The sequence below is a fragment of the Tupaia chinensis genome, unplaced genomic scaffold, assembly GCF_000334495.1.
Source record: "Tupaia chinensis unplaced genomic scaffold, TupChi_1.0 Scaffold000489_1, whole genome shotgun sequence".
Taxonomy (NCBI): Eukaryota; Metazoa; Chordata; class Mammalia; order Scandentia; family Tupaiidae; genus Tupaia; species Tupaia belangeri.
In genome coordinates this window covers 1,746,388-1,762,543 of record NW_006160001.1, presented here as the reverse complement: position 1 = coordinate 1,762,543, position 16,156 = coordinate 1,746,388, and the positions used below count along the sequence as shown (strand labels likewise).

Genomic DNA, 16,156 nt, shown 5'->3' with positions numbered 1-16,156 from the left:
GCCGGGCTCAGAGGGGGCCCCCGCCTCTGGCCCGCCCACCTGGTGGGTAACACTGACTTAATTCCTTACAGAGCGCAGGGCTGGGCCCTTACCTAGCCTGCTATTAAAGTCGCCGTCCCAGCCGCTGACCAGGACTATTTGTTGATTTAAAATTCTCATTTGAACCAGTTTCGCCTCTTTTCCAACAGACACATCAACAGAGTGGGAGTTAATTGCCCTACGTGGCCTCCCCTCCTCCTACCCCTCATTTCTCTAGGAATCCGTGTGTCTCCCTCCATCAGGTCCCCTTTAGGGGTGGAAGTGGGAGGCGCTCTTGCACAGGTTGGGAGAGGAAATCCCGGTGACTGCAGGGTGGAGGGTGCCTGGGCAGATGCTTATCTTTGTCTCCAGCCGGGAAAAGAAGTGGCTAGCACCCTCTCCTGCGCGCGCGCGCGCGCACACACACACACACACACACACACACACACACCTTTACAGACCAGAAACCTAGGCGTGGAGGGATTCAGTAAGTTATCCAAGACCGTATAATTAGCTGTGGCAACACCGAAGTCAGAACCCCAGGTCTTTCTGGCAAGGGCTTTTACAGCAACACCATGGTTCGTTCGTTCCTTTCTTTCTTTCTTTCTTTCTTTCTTTCTTTCTTTCTTTCTTTCTTTCTTTCTTTCTTTCTTTCTTTCTTTCTTTCTTTCTTTCTTTCTTCTTTCTTTTAGAGAGATTTTTGGTATAGGGTGCATGCACTCACTGGAGAGACAGAAAGTGAGAAATCACTCCCTCCCCAGGAGGGATGGCCACACCTCAATCCCTCCTGCATTCTCCTCTCAGGATTTTGGGCACACTAGCACATGAGCCTGGCATGAGGTTTAAGCCACTGGATCCAGGACTTGAACCACCGTCAATTGCATGGGAGTCTGTAACCATTAAGTCATCTGCTGGTCCCTGGTTTTTTCCTTGACCTGTCCTTGAGCCTCCCACCCATACACCTATCCATCCTTCCGGAGGCCATGTGGCAGGAGGCACAGTGATGGGGGCCTCTTAGTAACTGATCTGCCTTGGCAAGACTTGGAGACCAAGCTTATTCTCTAGCTAGAGAGGAGTAAACGTGAGCGTGGATGTAGGCCAAGAGAAGAGAGGATCCTCTGCTAGAAGGGAAAGGAACTTTGGGTCTTAGTCCTGGCTCTAACCTGACTTAGACTTGGGTCAAGTAACTTTTGCCTTTTAGTCTCAGTTTCCTTGTTGGCAAAATAATATGGTTCATAGTCCGGAGTAGACACTCTTCTAAGTTCTTCACAGTGTGTCTGCTCACTTAAAACTTTACGGGTGGAGAAAGTACTAGCACCGTTGTCCTCATCTGAACCAGAGAGGTAAAGTAACTCGCCTGTGGCTCCATGGTGGCAGTCTGGATCTGGCTCTGGTGTCTGTGCACTTCCAGTATGCTGTACCTTGAGCTCTGGGGACGCTGTACAGAGTGGGCTAGAGGGTGGCATCTCACTATTGTCCTACGCTGTCTCTGTTTCAGGCTGCTCAGAGACTGTTGAGGGTGAAGGATCCAAAGCGGTCATACTGGTTGGGAGTTGGCTAACTTAGCTGTGTCTGAGAATCATTCTTGGAGCTGTTCAAGGCACAGTAACCAAGGGACCTATTCAGAACCTTCAGCCTGTGCTGTTCGGTGTCTCCTGGGTAGCCTTCAGTACTGTTAGGTTGCCTCTAGTGGCAGTGAGCTCACCACCTAACTTTCACTGCTGGACAGAGCTAGTTCTCAGCTGTACCTGGCCTTGGAACTCACGTCTTGGCTGGGTTCTACCTCCAGTTATCGAGGCAAATGTGTCTGAGTTTTGAGTATCAAAAGCCGCTTTGAAAGGGCAGGACTGGTCTTGTCTGTCCAGCAAGGACCTGAACCGCACTGGGGAGAACACTTCTACAACCTCTGTCCCTTTACCCTTTCCTTTAACCTGAACAGGCCAGGAACACATACGGGGGGTCACAGATGGTTTTGTAACACAGAATGGGTCTCAAATGTTTCTGTAACCCTTCTGTCCTGAGAAAGGAACCAAGTCAGGAAAATATTTAGGATTTTCAAAGAGAAATCGGTGCTATTGTATTTGAGAAGAGGAAGAGTGTATTTGCTTTGTGGGAACTGGGCTGGGGTGTTGGTTGGCTCCTGCAGAAGGAAATCTTAGTGAGTGTCCTCTCTCTCACTTACAGGAACAGTGAACCTTGGCCCTCCTTTCCCTGGGGGAGGAAGGCCTTTTTGATTCTTTAAAAACAAGAAAAAATAACACAAAATCTGTGTGAGATGCAAAAAAGAAAACCAAATAGAATATGCTTTTCTCTGTCTTGATAGATGCAAGCTTCCTTGCAGCTGTACGAAGCCAGTTTCTTTTCCAGTAACTGCACCCTTGGCTTCACTGCTTCCCTTCCCTCCTCATTTTAGTTCCACCGATTTCTCTGCATTTATTTTCTCCAGGTTACATTTTATCTTATTTTATTTTAATGTTGTTATTGTCAGGGGTGTGTGTACTTGTCAGAGAGAGAACGTAATTGGAATGTAGTTGTGTCACAATCTCTTTTTTTCCTGCCTTCTCATCCTCCTGGGATGTCTTCAGCTTCCCATGTCTTATAGACCGTCCCATGTCTGCATATACGTTTTTTTTTTTTTTTCTCTAATGTCTGCATATTACTCCAAAGTAGAAATAGAAATCATGTCTCCATCTCTTCCCTTACTAATGGACATTTATGGTTATTTAACATTGTTCAGCATTAGGAATGGTATTTAGGGAAGCTTATGTATTTACTTGTGTGCACAAGTGTATTTCTGTGGGACAGAATCCAAGGAGAGAGATTCCTGGGTCAAAGGAATTACCCATTTTCCACTTGATAGATACAACCCTTTAAATTGCATTACTCTTCCCCCTCCCCGAGTGCCCTTAACCACCACACCACCTGCTGGCCTCCCAACTATTATTTTTTAAAAATATTTTCAAAGCTTATAAATGAGTGAAACCTAATAGCATTTTCATTTGCATTTTTCTAATTACTACTGCAACTTAATATCTCTGTATATTTGTGAGTCATTTGTTATTCTGTGAATTACTTGTTCATGTCCTTTCCTCATTTTTCTACTGAGTTGATTTTCCTTATTCCTATTTGTCGTAGATGTTCTCTCCTGCTCTGAATCTTAATCCTTTGCCTATATGAATGATGCAAATATTTTCCTAGCATAATGTGTACTGTATCTCTCTCTTATTATCACAGGGCACGTGTGCTTGCCAGAGAGAATAAGCAACCACACCCCAGTGGGGGCATAGGCACACTATAATCCTTTTTCCTCCATTTCTCCATCCTGTGAGGATGTGAGGCACACATACACATGCACCCAGTGTGTTTTTCAAGCCGGTGGGGCCAGAATTTGAACTGCAGTCAGCTATGAGGGATCTGGCCCCCATGCACAGGGTTTAACCCATTGTACCACAGGGCTGACCCACATAATGCTCTGTCTTTCCATTTTTTTTTATTGTGGTAAAATATACATGTATAATATTTTCCATCTTCACTATTAACTATACAGTTCAGTAGTATTAAATACATTCATGTGTTTGTGCACTCATTATCACCATCCATCTCCAAAACTCCTCGTCTTGCAAAACTGAAATTCTATACCCATTAAATAATAACTTTGTATTTTCCCCATTCCCCAGGCTCTGGCAACCACCATTCTATTTTCTGTCTTTGTGAATTTGACTGCTTTAGGTATCTGATGTAAGTCAATGAAAGTGAATGACTTACTTGAATTAATGTAACCTCTTCAAGGTTCATCTATCATAGCAAGTATTATGATTTCTTCATTTTTCCATTATGTTAATATCAATTCATCGTGCTTTTGTCTTTATTTTGCTGCACAGATGTTTTAAATGTTTATGTGAACAACATAGAAATCTCATGATTTCTGTGCTTTGTCTAACTTAGGAAGGCATTTTTCACCTTAAAAAATATTTTAAAAATTATTTTGTTTTGGGACCAGCAGATGACATAATGGTTACATCGCCGGACTCCCACATAGTTGACCATGGTTTAAGTCCCAGACCCGACAGTTTAAAACTCATGCTGGCCACATGTGCATGTGTGCTCAAAATCCCAATAGGAGAATGGAGGAGAAGGGATTGCAGCATGGCAATCCCCCCCCCCCGCGGGGGAGGTGACTTCTTGCTTTCTGTCTCTCTGTCTCTCTGTGGTGAGCTCACATGCCCTATACCAAAAATCTCTTTAAAAAACTATTTTGTTTTTCTCTAATACTTGCATTTTGGTTTTCATATTCAGCTCTTTAAAATAACAAATTTATTTTATAAGGTGAAAAGTAAGGGTATAAGTTAAAAAGTTTTAGATGGCTGATCCAACATCATTTATTCATCTTGTTTCTAACTCATTTGAAATTATGTTTTTATCATAAAGTAAATTTCTATTTTTTATAAGTCCATTTCCCAAGTCTATTTTGTTTCATCAATTTTTTTTCCATTTTAATTCTTTCTTTCATGAACAAGAGAGTCAGCACCCCCAATTCAGTCCTCACCCTGCAATCCATCCCAACCTTCAGCCAGCTCTGAAGTCAGGTGCATACCCAGAATACTCAGGGAGGTCTCTGGACTTGAACTGGGGACCTTGCCATGTGGGATTGCCTTGCAGGGCATCACAGTTTATGGCTACACCACTATCAGACCCCCTCACTGATTTTTTTTTTTTGTCTTTTCCTATATTAGTACCACCCCGTGTTAAATACTACAGCTTTATCTGTATATTTTTATGTCTAGGAATATCGATTTGCATTTTTCTCAAAGAAAATTTTTTAGAAATGGTTCTCATACATTTTCTGTTTTGTATAAACTTTGCAAATAGCTTATCAAGCTTAATAAGATCCTGTTGGAATTTTTCTTGGGATTTTATTGAGTTTTATTTAATGTTCATTCTCGTGTGAGCTCAAGCACTGAGGAAGCAATTCATACAGGAAAGCCTTGGCGACTGACTCAGTCAGTTTGGTGACTGACTCACCTGGTTTTAAGTTTGGCTTCATACTGCATTAACTGTCAACTTGGACGAGTTACTTTTAACCTAGTTTACCCATAATTTCCTCATCTGTATATGGGGATAGTCATAGGAGCTCTTTCAAGGGACTGTTACAAGGATTCCATTTAATAAATGCTTGTAAGTCACTTATTAAGTCACTTGGCATAGTTAGCATCCAATACATGTTAGCAGAGATCATTTTCATATTTTTCTTTACATCCTACTCTGGCTTTACAAAGTGCCTCATTGGTATTATATTACCAGTAAATATTTCCCTTTACTTATTGATAGTTTCCTAGGAGACAGAAGTATGTAATGAACATAGTAGTGCTTCTCAAGCATCAATGTGCATAGGAAGCGCCTGGACATCTTGTTTAAACACAGATTTTTATTCATAGGTCTAAGGTGTGACTTGAGATTCTGCATTACTAATAAACTTCCAGGTGATGTCCTTGCTGCTGGTCCTTTGTCCACACTTCGAGTACATTGTCTTTCACTGGTATTTACAGTGAGGCTGCTAGTGGTAGTATTTCTTGTTTGTAATAAAAATGATGGGCAGTACTTGTACATTGCTTTGCTTTCCTATGATATGCTAAAGAACCAAATTATGTTTGTTCTTCCTCCCATCCTCCTGTCCACCATCCTTTTCTTCCTTATTTATTTATATTAAAAGAAAGAGAGTTAATGACAGCATTATCTTAACACCTGGTTTTATTCTTAGATCTGAAATCACTGAGGTATATTTGACTGTCTGAAATATTTAAAACTGTTGGCTTAAGATAAAGATACTCACATAAAATATTATTCAGTCTAAGTATGAAATCTAAAGCCAACTAAAAGAAACCCCACAATTGGAAGTGGATTAGCAAATAGAAAAACTGAGAGACATGGAGCCATGGAGCTCGCAGGTGATGTGGTGGTTAAGTGTGCTATACTCCCACATGGTTGGCCGCAGTTTGAGTCCCGAACCTGGCAGCTTGCTTTCTCGTTCTCTCTTTCTCTCTCTCTCTCTCTCTCTCTCTCTCTCTTTCTCTCTCTCCCTCCCTCTCCCCTTTTCTGGTCAAATTAAAATAAATAAATTAATCAATTTAATTAAATTAAAAAGTATGTGAAACATAAAAACCACTTGAAAACATGAGAAATAAACAAATAAAAACTCTTGGAAAACATAGAATATAGTTTCACCGTTCGAGAACACAGTGGGGCCAACTTTTGAGAAGGTAGACCAATAACAGCTATACTGTGCTGTGGGTAAAATTCCACACATTTTGTTATCTCTGAGTCACCTCTGTTTATGCCCCGTCTTCTTATGGAGGATTTTGACTAAGTTAACTTCTGTATTTAATTCAGTAAGGCCGTCTGTCAGAGGAGATGGTATGTCTTTCCACCCAGAAATGCATTATTAGAGTATCTGTTCTTGCTCAGGAACTGAGAGGTCACTTTTTCGTACCAAAACACATAACATCCTACTAGGTTGATCTACTGGGTCATCAAAAAAGTCATTAATAATTTTTGCAAAGAAACACAGAAAAATATGTCAGAACTTTTCTGATGACCCAGGAAAAAAATACCTAAAAGTACCTAAAAAAAAGTACTTTTTAGGTTTGCTCCATTGCAAGACTGGATTCAAATCATAAATGTGAGTCACTTAGTTTTATTGGGATATATGGTTGAAGTGTGGAAATAATAGAAATTCAAATGTGGAAATAATGAAATTGCTACTACTTGCACAACTGGATTCAATATTTTAAAACATATACATACACAGAAATATATGTTTTAGAGACTGCTTTAAGCTGCAGAATTACATAACTCAAAAGAGTTACTCATATTTTCTTCCATCTCTCTATCTCCCTTCCCCCATCTCAGTTCTAAATTTATAATTGTTAATAGACAGGTATGGGTCCAGTCAGTGGCAGCTGGATCCCACATGGCCGAATACCGTTCAAATCCCAAACTCCGTGGCTTGAAAAACACTGGGAGGGAGCAGAAGATGGTGTAATGGTTACATCACTGGGCCCCCAAATAATCAACCATGGTTTGAGTCCCAGACCCAGGTGCTTAAAATTCATGCCAAGCGTGTATGTGTGTGTGCCCAAAATCCTGAGAGGAGAATGGAGAAGGGATTGTGGCGTGGCCATCCCCCTCAGGGGGAATTTCTTGCTTTCTGTCTCTCTGTCTTTCTCTTTCTCTCTGGTGAGCACAGGGCCCTATAGCAAAGATCTCTCTCTAAAAAAAAAATGAAGAAAATAAAAAGAAAAACGCACTAGGTGTGTATGTGTGTGTGCCCAAAATCTTATGAAGAGAATGGACAAGAAATTGCTACATGGCCAACTATCTGGGAAGTGCTTTCTCTCTCTCTCTCTCTCTCTCCCTCTCTCTCTCTCTCTCTAAAGAAAAAAAAAATAGTGGATATGTCATTTGTGGCCAGTTTGGATCCTTTTAACTACAAGACAGAAATAGATGTGCAAGAAATGTATTGGGGGAGCACTTGTGAAGGAGAGAGAGCAAAGTGAGCAGAATAGGCAGAGGGAGCCGTCAGAGCCAATGGAGGTCTGACTCCCGTGAAGGGGACAGGGAAGAAGGAAGTTGAAGAGGAGCTTCCAGCTATAGTAGAGTAGTGAGAAAGCTCTGGTCAGACTGATGGGGTGATCCTGATCAAACATGCCATTAGAGGAGTCCAGAGTTGGAAGGAAAGGTTAGGCTTGATTGTTGGTGGGGAGCAGCCTGGTGGGTGTGGATATGTAGGCAGTCCAAACGGCAGTGGCTGGAGGCTGTCAGTCAGCTGTATTCTTGGAGCACAGATTCTAGTAAATAGGTTCGTCTGAAGGGACTCTGTGTGCTTCAGCTGCATGGTTGCTACACATCTTTCCCGGAGATGTGTTTGTGTCCACATCATTCCAAAACTTCCTTTTCACTCCACATCCACGGGACATCCTTCCATGTCAACACATGGATCTAGTTCGTTCTTTTTAACAATTGCATAATATCCCCAGGTAGAAATGCACCATAATTAAATTCTCAGTTCATTTCCTTTATTCTACTGAAGGACAAAATTCCAGAAATAGAATTATAGAATAATCTATGGATCAAAGAAGGTGCACGCTAAAATTTTGAGAAATGTGGCCATCTGACCTCTGTAATGGTGTACTCTTTGATCACTAGTGAGTGACAATGCCTGCTTCTGCACATCTTACCACTGAGAGGTATTAAAACCTTCTTACATTTTGTCAGTTGCATACTTCATAGACACGCAAAGAAATTCAGTCAGACACAGTTACTGTTTTATTACATTTTTGTACATTTTAGTGATCTTGCCCAGTTTTTCCTTTTTCTTTTTTGGGTATTTTCATGAATTACATGTTCATATTTTAGAGTTGTTTGCTTTTAAAAAAACTTATTTCTAAGATCTGTCCATTAATTTAAGGTAGGAGCTCCTTGCCATATATATTATTTTCAATTGCAGCACTACAAGTTTTAAATGTTTATTTGTGTGATCAATGAAGTTATATTTATCTTTATTGCTTCTGGAGTTTATACCGTGTCTGACAGTTTATAAAAATATTCACCCAGGTTTCATTCTAGGACTTTTAGTGGTTTCATTTTTTGTATTTACATCTTTGTTTATCTGAAATTTATTTGGCTGAAGAGCATGAGGCAATAGCAATAATAACAAAATTAATATGAATTGAGTTTATTATGTGTAGGTTCTCATAATCCCATTTAATCCTCATGCCAGTGCTATGAGGCAGTTCCTTTCAAATTCTCATTTCACAGAAAAGGAAATCAAAAGGGGTTAAATAATTGTGCTTGGCCATTGCTCCGGTTTGAGTGTCCCTACTGAAGCTTACCTTGCAACTTGACACTAAATGTGGCAGTGTTTGGAGGTGGAGTCTCATGGGAGGTGTTTGGGGCAAAGGATGGATCCCCTGTGCATAAATTAAGACCGGTCTCCTGGGAGGGAGCAAGTTCATAATTAGTTGCTGCAAGAGTGGGTCCTTGTACAGCAAGTGGCTACCTATAGTTCCCTGTCTGCATGGGCCCATTTGCCTTTCTGTTTTTCTGCCCTGGGGAGAAGCAGCGCAAGGTCCTCGCCAGAGCCCAACAGATACCACTGGATGCTTTTGAATTTTCCAGCCACCAGAATTGTGAGCCAAATAAACCTCTTTCTTTTTCTGTTTTTAATGCCAGAAGGCACATGCACATGGCAGAGAGACAGAAAGAGAAGAAAGAGAGAAAGAACACCACGCTGCAAACCCTTCCCCTCCATTTCTCCATCCTGTTGGGGTTTGGGGCACCTATGCACATGTGTCTAGCATGTTTTTCAAGCAACCAGGATTGAGATTCAGACAGCAGTTGGCCATGTGGAATCTGGCTCTCTTAACCACTAGGCTATGGAGGTCAGTCTGTCGCCTCTTTTCTTTATAAACCACTGAGCCCAGGTAATCTGTAATAGCGACACTAACAGACGAACATAGTCTTACAGTTATGAAGCGCCAGAATATGACTTTGACCCCCAGCAGTCTTATGTTAGATCCCACATACATAACTATGGCAGCCTTCCTTTGCCATGTATGTCTAGGCCATTATTCCAGTATCATTTTGGAAAATAATACATCTTTTCTCAAATGATTTCAAGTATCATCATTAGCATAAGCTAAACTACTACATATTTCTTTAGATCCAGAATATTCCTTGGATTCAGGTTTTCTATTTCCTTTGAGTTCACTCACCAGTTAGAGATAGCTTTAATCCTTGTTGATGATATAAGAGATCTTTCAATTGCAAAGGGGTTAAGAAGGGAGAAAAGTTTATGTTTCAATGTAAAAAATTCTTTAACAAATTGCTGAACGCAACAACTCAAAAGAAGACAAAAATCCTTAAATCTGGAAGACAAAACATAGAAGAAAATCAGTCATGTTTTAGAAAAAAGTCGTAGACTTCAGTTTCACCAGTTCAGTCTCATGTAATCTCTTGTTTAATTTGCAGTGTTACTGTGGTCTGACCTTTCCGTTAACATTCAGTATTACTATTGATATTTCAGAACTTGTCCCTACCATTAAGTTGGCCTTTCTCTTGGTAGTTTTTTGTTCTCTTATTTGTCTGTCTTTAGTTTTTCTGGTATAGTACTCCCTTCAGAATTTCTTGAAGAGCTGGTCAGTGCTGGTAGATTCTTCCAGGGTTTGTTTATCTGAGAAGGTTTTTATCTTTTCTTCCCATATGAAGGATAATCTTGCTGGATACAGTATTTTTGGTTGAAATTGTTTTTCACTTAACACTTTGAATATATTTTCCCATCCTTTCCTTGCTTGTATTGTTTCTAACTAGGGGTCCAATCCTTTTTCTTTCTTTTTTTTTCAAGAGCACTGCTGTTTGACTTCTTCCAGTCCAACACCAGCACAAAGTGAAAAGTCAGAATCCATGTGCATCTGAGCTGGGCTTTCCCTGCCCCTTTAACCAGAAAAAGCCTCTGCTGATGGGATATCCTTTGAAAGTAACTTGACATTTTTCTCCTGCCAATTTTAGTATCTTATTTCTGTTTGTGGTTTTGGTTAATCTGGCTATGATGTACCTTGAAGAAGATCTTCTTGGGTTGATTCTATGTGGGGCCCTTAGTATATCTTAGGTCTGGATATTTGAATGCCTTTCTAGGTTTGGGAAGTTTTCTTCCAGGATTTCTTGAAATAGGTTATCAATGCTTTGATTAATTTCTTCACCTTCTGGGATACCAATTATCCAGATGTTTGGACATCTAATCGTATCTAGTATTACTCATATATATGCTCATTTTGAGGGGTTATTTTCTCAGTCTTTTTGGTGAATTTTTCTAGATCAGAGGTTCTATTTTCTACATCTGAGATTAGATCTTCTGCATGATCTAGTCTTCTTTTAATACTTTCAAGGGAGTTTTTGATTTCCTATATCACAGCCTTCATCTTTAACAGTTCTGTTTGATTCTTTATTATGGCATGTATTTCTTCTTTCAGATTGTGGAAGAACTTCCTCACCTCCTGGAACTCATTGTCTCTTTTCTCCTGAATCTTCTGCAGTTCATTGTCTCTCTTTTTTTGCACTTCTGTTAGCTTTGTCACTATGAATAAACTCCTGACATTTCCAGGAGTTCCATTGTACTGTCTACAGATGATGAAGGGCTGTTCTTTCCCCTTGGGGGAGATATATTTCCTTGATTTCCCATATTTCTCGTGGCTCTGTGGTGGTGGTTTCTGGTCATCTGATGAATTACACGTTACTTCCTACCTGGCTTTTCACGGGGTGTTGAGCCGGAAGGAGGAGTTTGAGGTGAGGCTTTTTTTTTTTTTTTTTTTGAGAAAAAAGGAGGGCAGGGAAAGCACACCTCAGATGCACATGGATTCTGACTTTTCACTGGGTGTTGGGCCCGAAGGAGCCAAACAGTAGTGCTCTTGGAAAAAAAAGAAAAAAAAATTGCATTTGAGAATCATGAGGTGCCTCAAGGGAGTGACCTGCAACTCCTTATGCTGTCACAGAACTCACAACTGCACATAGCCAAACTCACCTACTTTCTTTAAACCTGTATTTGCATATGACATCATGGGGTCACCAGGCCAGTTTTGACAGGTTTGATAACACACCCAAGTTCTTGGGAAGCCAATGACTTATCATCACACAGGTTCTCATGGGGATTATTTGCAGCAAGAAAACTTCCTGGGAAAAAATAGTTCAGTTATGATGGAGCAAGAGTTGCTGGCGAAGGGCAGAGGAATACTCATTTTATTTAAAAATGATGTTTTATATATACTGAAGGATTCTGAGTAGCATCTTCACTGAGAATAAAGTTTGGTAAAGAGAAGATTTGATTAAGTTCTTCCAAACAAATGGACAATATTTCTTTTCTTTCTTTCCCTCACCACTCCCCCTCCAGATGGAATGTCTAGAGTGAAAGAGGCAGTATTTGGCAACGAAAAAGTAGGAAGGCCTGAAAGGGAATTTATTTTCATTCAAGTAAGACTGAATGCAGAGAACAGAATGGGAGAATATTGGTACACATTTTTAATCATTTGCCCGAATATTCCTGGGTAGCGGCTGTGATTGGCAAGTAGGCCTCTCCTCATGGTCTAGTTGGAATGATAGAGTTGAAAATAGAGGGAAGAGCAGATTTGGGGAAAGGACCAAGTAGTCCAGGTAAAGCTGAAGGGTCCTTTTGTCACACTTCCCTGGCTTCCTTTTCTTACCTGAAACTGGAGGTAGCAATACTCCTTTGATGGTTGTGGAGAGAGAGCTGCTGGGTGGGTGAGAGAGCTGGCGTCCCCTCCCCTGTGCAAGTCAAGCTGCCAAAGAAGAGCCTCCCCCACAGCTGGGCATGAGCTCATGCTCCGTAGGAGCTGTAGTAACAGGAGGGAGCCCAGCTGGGACAGGCTGCCCGCCTTCCCAGCTCTCAGCCCTCCTGCTCCAGGTGAGGCAGGAGGGGCTGGCTTAGTCCTGGATGTTCAGTTTGACCTGCAAGAGGGAGCCTGGTGTAGGGTGTAGAGCACCTCAGCACTTGAGCAGGGACCTCCCCCCCCTTTTCTTTCTTCCCTTCTTGGTATCCATCCAGTCCTATGACTTTAAATACTAGAAGTATGCATGGAAGACACTTGGACTTACATACCCTGGCCAGGACCGCTCCCATGAACTCCAACTTATGTACCCAGCTAGCTGCTTGATAGCCCCACATGATGCTTCACTAAGCCTCTCAAACCAAACATGGTGGAAACCGAGCTCTTCGTATAGCCCATCACATCTGTTCCTCCCTGTCTCCGGCATCTCTGTAACTGGAAATGACACTCTTGAAGGAGCTCCAGCCAAAATTCTTGGAGCCATAGATGATGTCTCACTTTGTCCCACCTTCTGTCATGCTGCTTTCTTTAAGATCTGGTCCTCATTATACCACTCTCGCTTCCACTGCTACCACCCTGGCCTAAGCCCCATGCTTCTTATCTGGCTTGTCACTCTCGCCTACTAACTACGCTCCCTCTTTTCACTCCTTCCTCTTCTCAGTTTAGGGATCTGTTCAACTTCGGTCATGCCATGGTGTCCCACCCCGACTCCACTGGTTCCCTCTGACTCAGAGCAGAGCCCAAGGTTTGTGTTTCACCTGCGCTGTTCTCTGCATGCCCGCCAGCTTCATCTCTCAGTACTCACCTCCTTGCTCAGTCTCTCCAACCACATCTGCCTCCTTGCGTTTCCTGGAATCTGCCCAGCACCCACACGCCTCCAGGCCTTTGCATAGTTTGCTGTCATCTCCAGGTTTCTGTCTTAGTCAGGGTCCCATCAGGAGACAACTGGCACTCAGAATAGGATAACTTGAAGATGATTTATTTACAAGGTGTGGAGTCGGGAGCAGGTAGGAGTGCCTTCTCTTGGGACTGGGAAGCCCCTGACTCCATGTCGGTGTCTGTTCTTTTCCTTACCCTTCCAGCTGCCTCAAAGGGGATGCTATGGGTGTCTCTGGGATATTTTTCCAGTTGCCATTTCCTATTCTACAAGTTTGATGAACTTTTTGATTTTTACAAGACAAGAGACAGCACTTGTACTCCTGCTGGTGGTCCCTAGGCAGTTGAGCCAGAAACATTGAAGCAGGTAGTGGAGGCTTAGGATGGATTGAAGTGTCAGGGCTCTGTTGGGGGTGCTGTTTCTTTTCCTCTCTTTGTTTCTCTCACTCATGGAAGAAATAAAAAGTTTTAAAATAAAATTTAAAAATGAAAGAGCGTGGATAGTGAAAATTTAAGATCCAGTTCAACTCTGCAGGACAATGATAAAAATTGGCTTTGAGTGGGTTGTTTCATTGCTGTTGTCTGCTGAGTCAGAGTTTGAAGTAGAAAAGTGAAATTCAGTGCTTCCCCTGACTAACCCATTCATAATTAAATTCAAAACATAGTTTTTTTGAGGCTCATCCAGGCTCATTCTTTGTGCCCTCAGATTGCCCCATAGTCAAAATACCTGATGAATCAGTGACTCCCTTTGGCCTGTAGTTTTCTAAGACAAAGAAAATCGGAAATCATTTAGAACAATGAAAAACTGACTATTTCCTGGTAAAATATACTAACTTATCCTTAGTTAAATTTTAATGAGGGAGATGGGAAAAATTGGAGATGTGCCCTCTCCCCCGTAGAGTTCATTTAATTTAGCTCCTTTGAGACTATGGAATTTTGTCTCTAGAATCAGAGCCAATTGTTCTTACTTAACTCTTGTTTCTAGGCTTTACCTTTTATTTCCAACCTTTGCTTGGTTTGAAAGAATTAGTTTTTATTTATTTACTTATTTATTTTAGAGTTTTGCCCATGTGCACTCACTGGGAAGAGAGAGAGAGACAGACAGACAGACAGACAGATACAGAGAGAAATCACCCCCCTAGGGGGATGGCCATGCCACAGTCTCTTCTCTTCCATTCCCCTTTTGGGATTTTTGAGCACATTGGGATACACATGCACATGGCATGAGCTTCAAGCTACCAGATCCAGGCCATGTAGGAGTCTAACGCCTTAACCACCCAGTTCTCCATTGCTACCAAACCCCAGTGGCACACGACAAGGGTTTTTGCTCTTGTAGCTGCTCTTGGCTGGGGTGTAGCTGACTGCTGGCTGATCTAGGCTGGCCTCAGCTGGAGCAGCTGCAGTGACTCAGCTCTGGTTGATATCTTGCTTATTCTCCTCCTGGGTCCTCTAGGGTAGCCCAGAAGTGTTCTTCTTGGTTGAAAGTGGAAACACAAAAATGCAAGCAGAAGCAAGGTCACTTGAAGCCTTGGCTCCTAGGTGGCCCACCATCATTTGTGCTTCATTTATGTGTGGGAAAATAAAAATTGACATGGAGCAGGGAAATACACTCTATTTTGTGGGGGCCTCTGATGTCACTTGAAAAGATTCATAATATAGGGCAGGGAGAAGAATGGGAGCCATTAGTGCCATCACCTACTACAAATGACTGAGAAATCTGCCAGGAGTTAAATATTCTTTCTTTATAATTTGTCTGTTTCAGAAAACCAGAACCAATGGCTGTCTTTGCAAACTTTCAGACAACATTCTTCTTAGCATTGCTGTTCTTGAGGATTTCCCAGAGTGAAGGTAAGAAGTGGGAAGAGCAGTAAAGAAAAAAATCTGAAACTTAATATTGAGGTGATAGGTGCTTTGGAGAATAGTCATGATCTTTTTTTTCTTTGGGTCTTACTTGGAGTTGATGAGCAGCTCACAAGAGGAGATTTGTGAATCTCTCCAAGCGAGGTTGTCTTCTCCTTGGCTTCCATCATCTTGATGTTTTTCAGAAAGTCCTGACTTCCTGCTCAATGCACAGGTCATTAGGGAAGTGCAAGTGTACTTCATCTGGTAGCACTTCACGATCAGTATATTTTGCCAAAGTAGTCCCTACTGTCCCCTCCTGGGTAAAGACGGTGTATCCTACCCCAGTACTGGCCACTGGGTTATAATATATAATGTTGTGTTGTCCATCAACATTAATTACATTAATTTAGAGGCTGTTAGCTTCGTAATGCATGAGTCAAAGTAAAACAAAGTTATGAGCCAATAGAAACTCTTTCAAGTCTCTGCAAGATAATATGCTGACGGGGCCATGCAGGCAACACAAGCTGGTAAGGATGTTGCCTCCCATTTTAAGGCAAGGCCTGGACTGGGAAAAAACTGAGGCAAGGCCCAGTTTACGAGCTCTCCCTTGTGTCTTTGAACTGGCTGGTATTTAATTTTTCTGCCGTGAGTTTTATTGTTGTTACGGTACTCTGCAAGGGTAAAACATTACCTCCAACCATTGCAATAAAGCCAATTAGTGATCTTGTAGGAATGTGGTTCTCTAAGACTGACACGAGAATCAGGAAGTCTAAGACTCCCCTACTTGTTTGTTTTTAAGCCAAAATTAACATATAGATTAAGTTAGTATAAACCAAATTAGCATTAGAAGCATATGTAGACTGAGTTAGTTTAAAGTTAGTTTTACTTACATACCTCTTGTTAAAGCTACAGGCCAAAGTTAACTCACACTAGCAAAGTCAGCACATTTACCACATAACAGAGACTTAGAGATAAAACAAAAGAACTCACTAATTGACAAGACTCAACAAACAAAATGCAGGAACCCA

General features: G+C 41.6%; 1 protein-coding gene across 2 annotated transcripts in view; it reads left to right on the top strand.

Annotated features, from left to right (window-relative positions):
- OSMR (oncostatin M receptor) overlaps window positions 1-16,156 on the top strand; it is a 68,758-nt gene continuing 52,602 nt past the window's right edge. For both annotated transcript variants that reach the window (XM_006156304.3, XM_006156303.3), the window contains exons 1-2: window positions 1-42; window positions 15,049-15,134. In XM_006156304.3, the coding sequence (XP_006156366.1) occupies window positions 15,062-15,134 (73 nt within the window). In that variant the 5' untranslated portion in view covers window positions 1-42; window positions 15,049-15,061. The remainder of the gene's footprint in view (window positions 43-15,048; window positions 15,135-16,156) is intronic.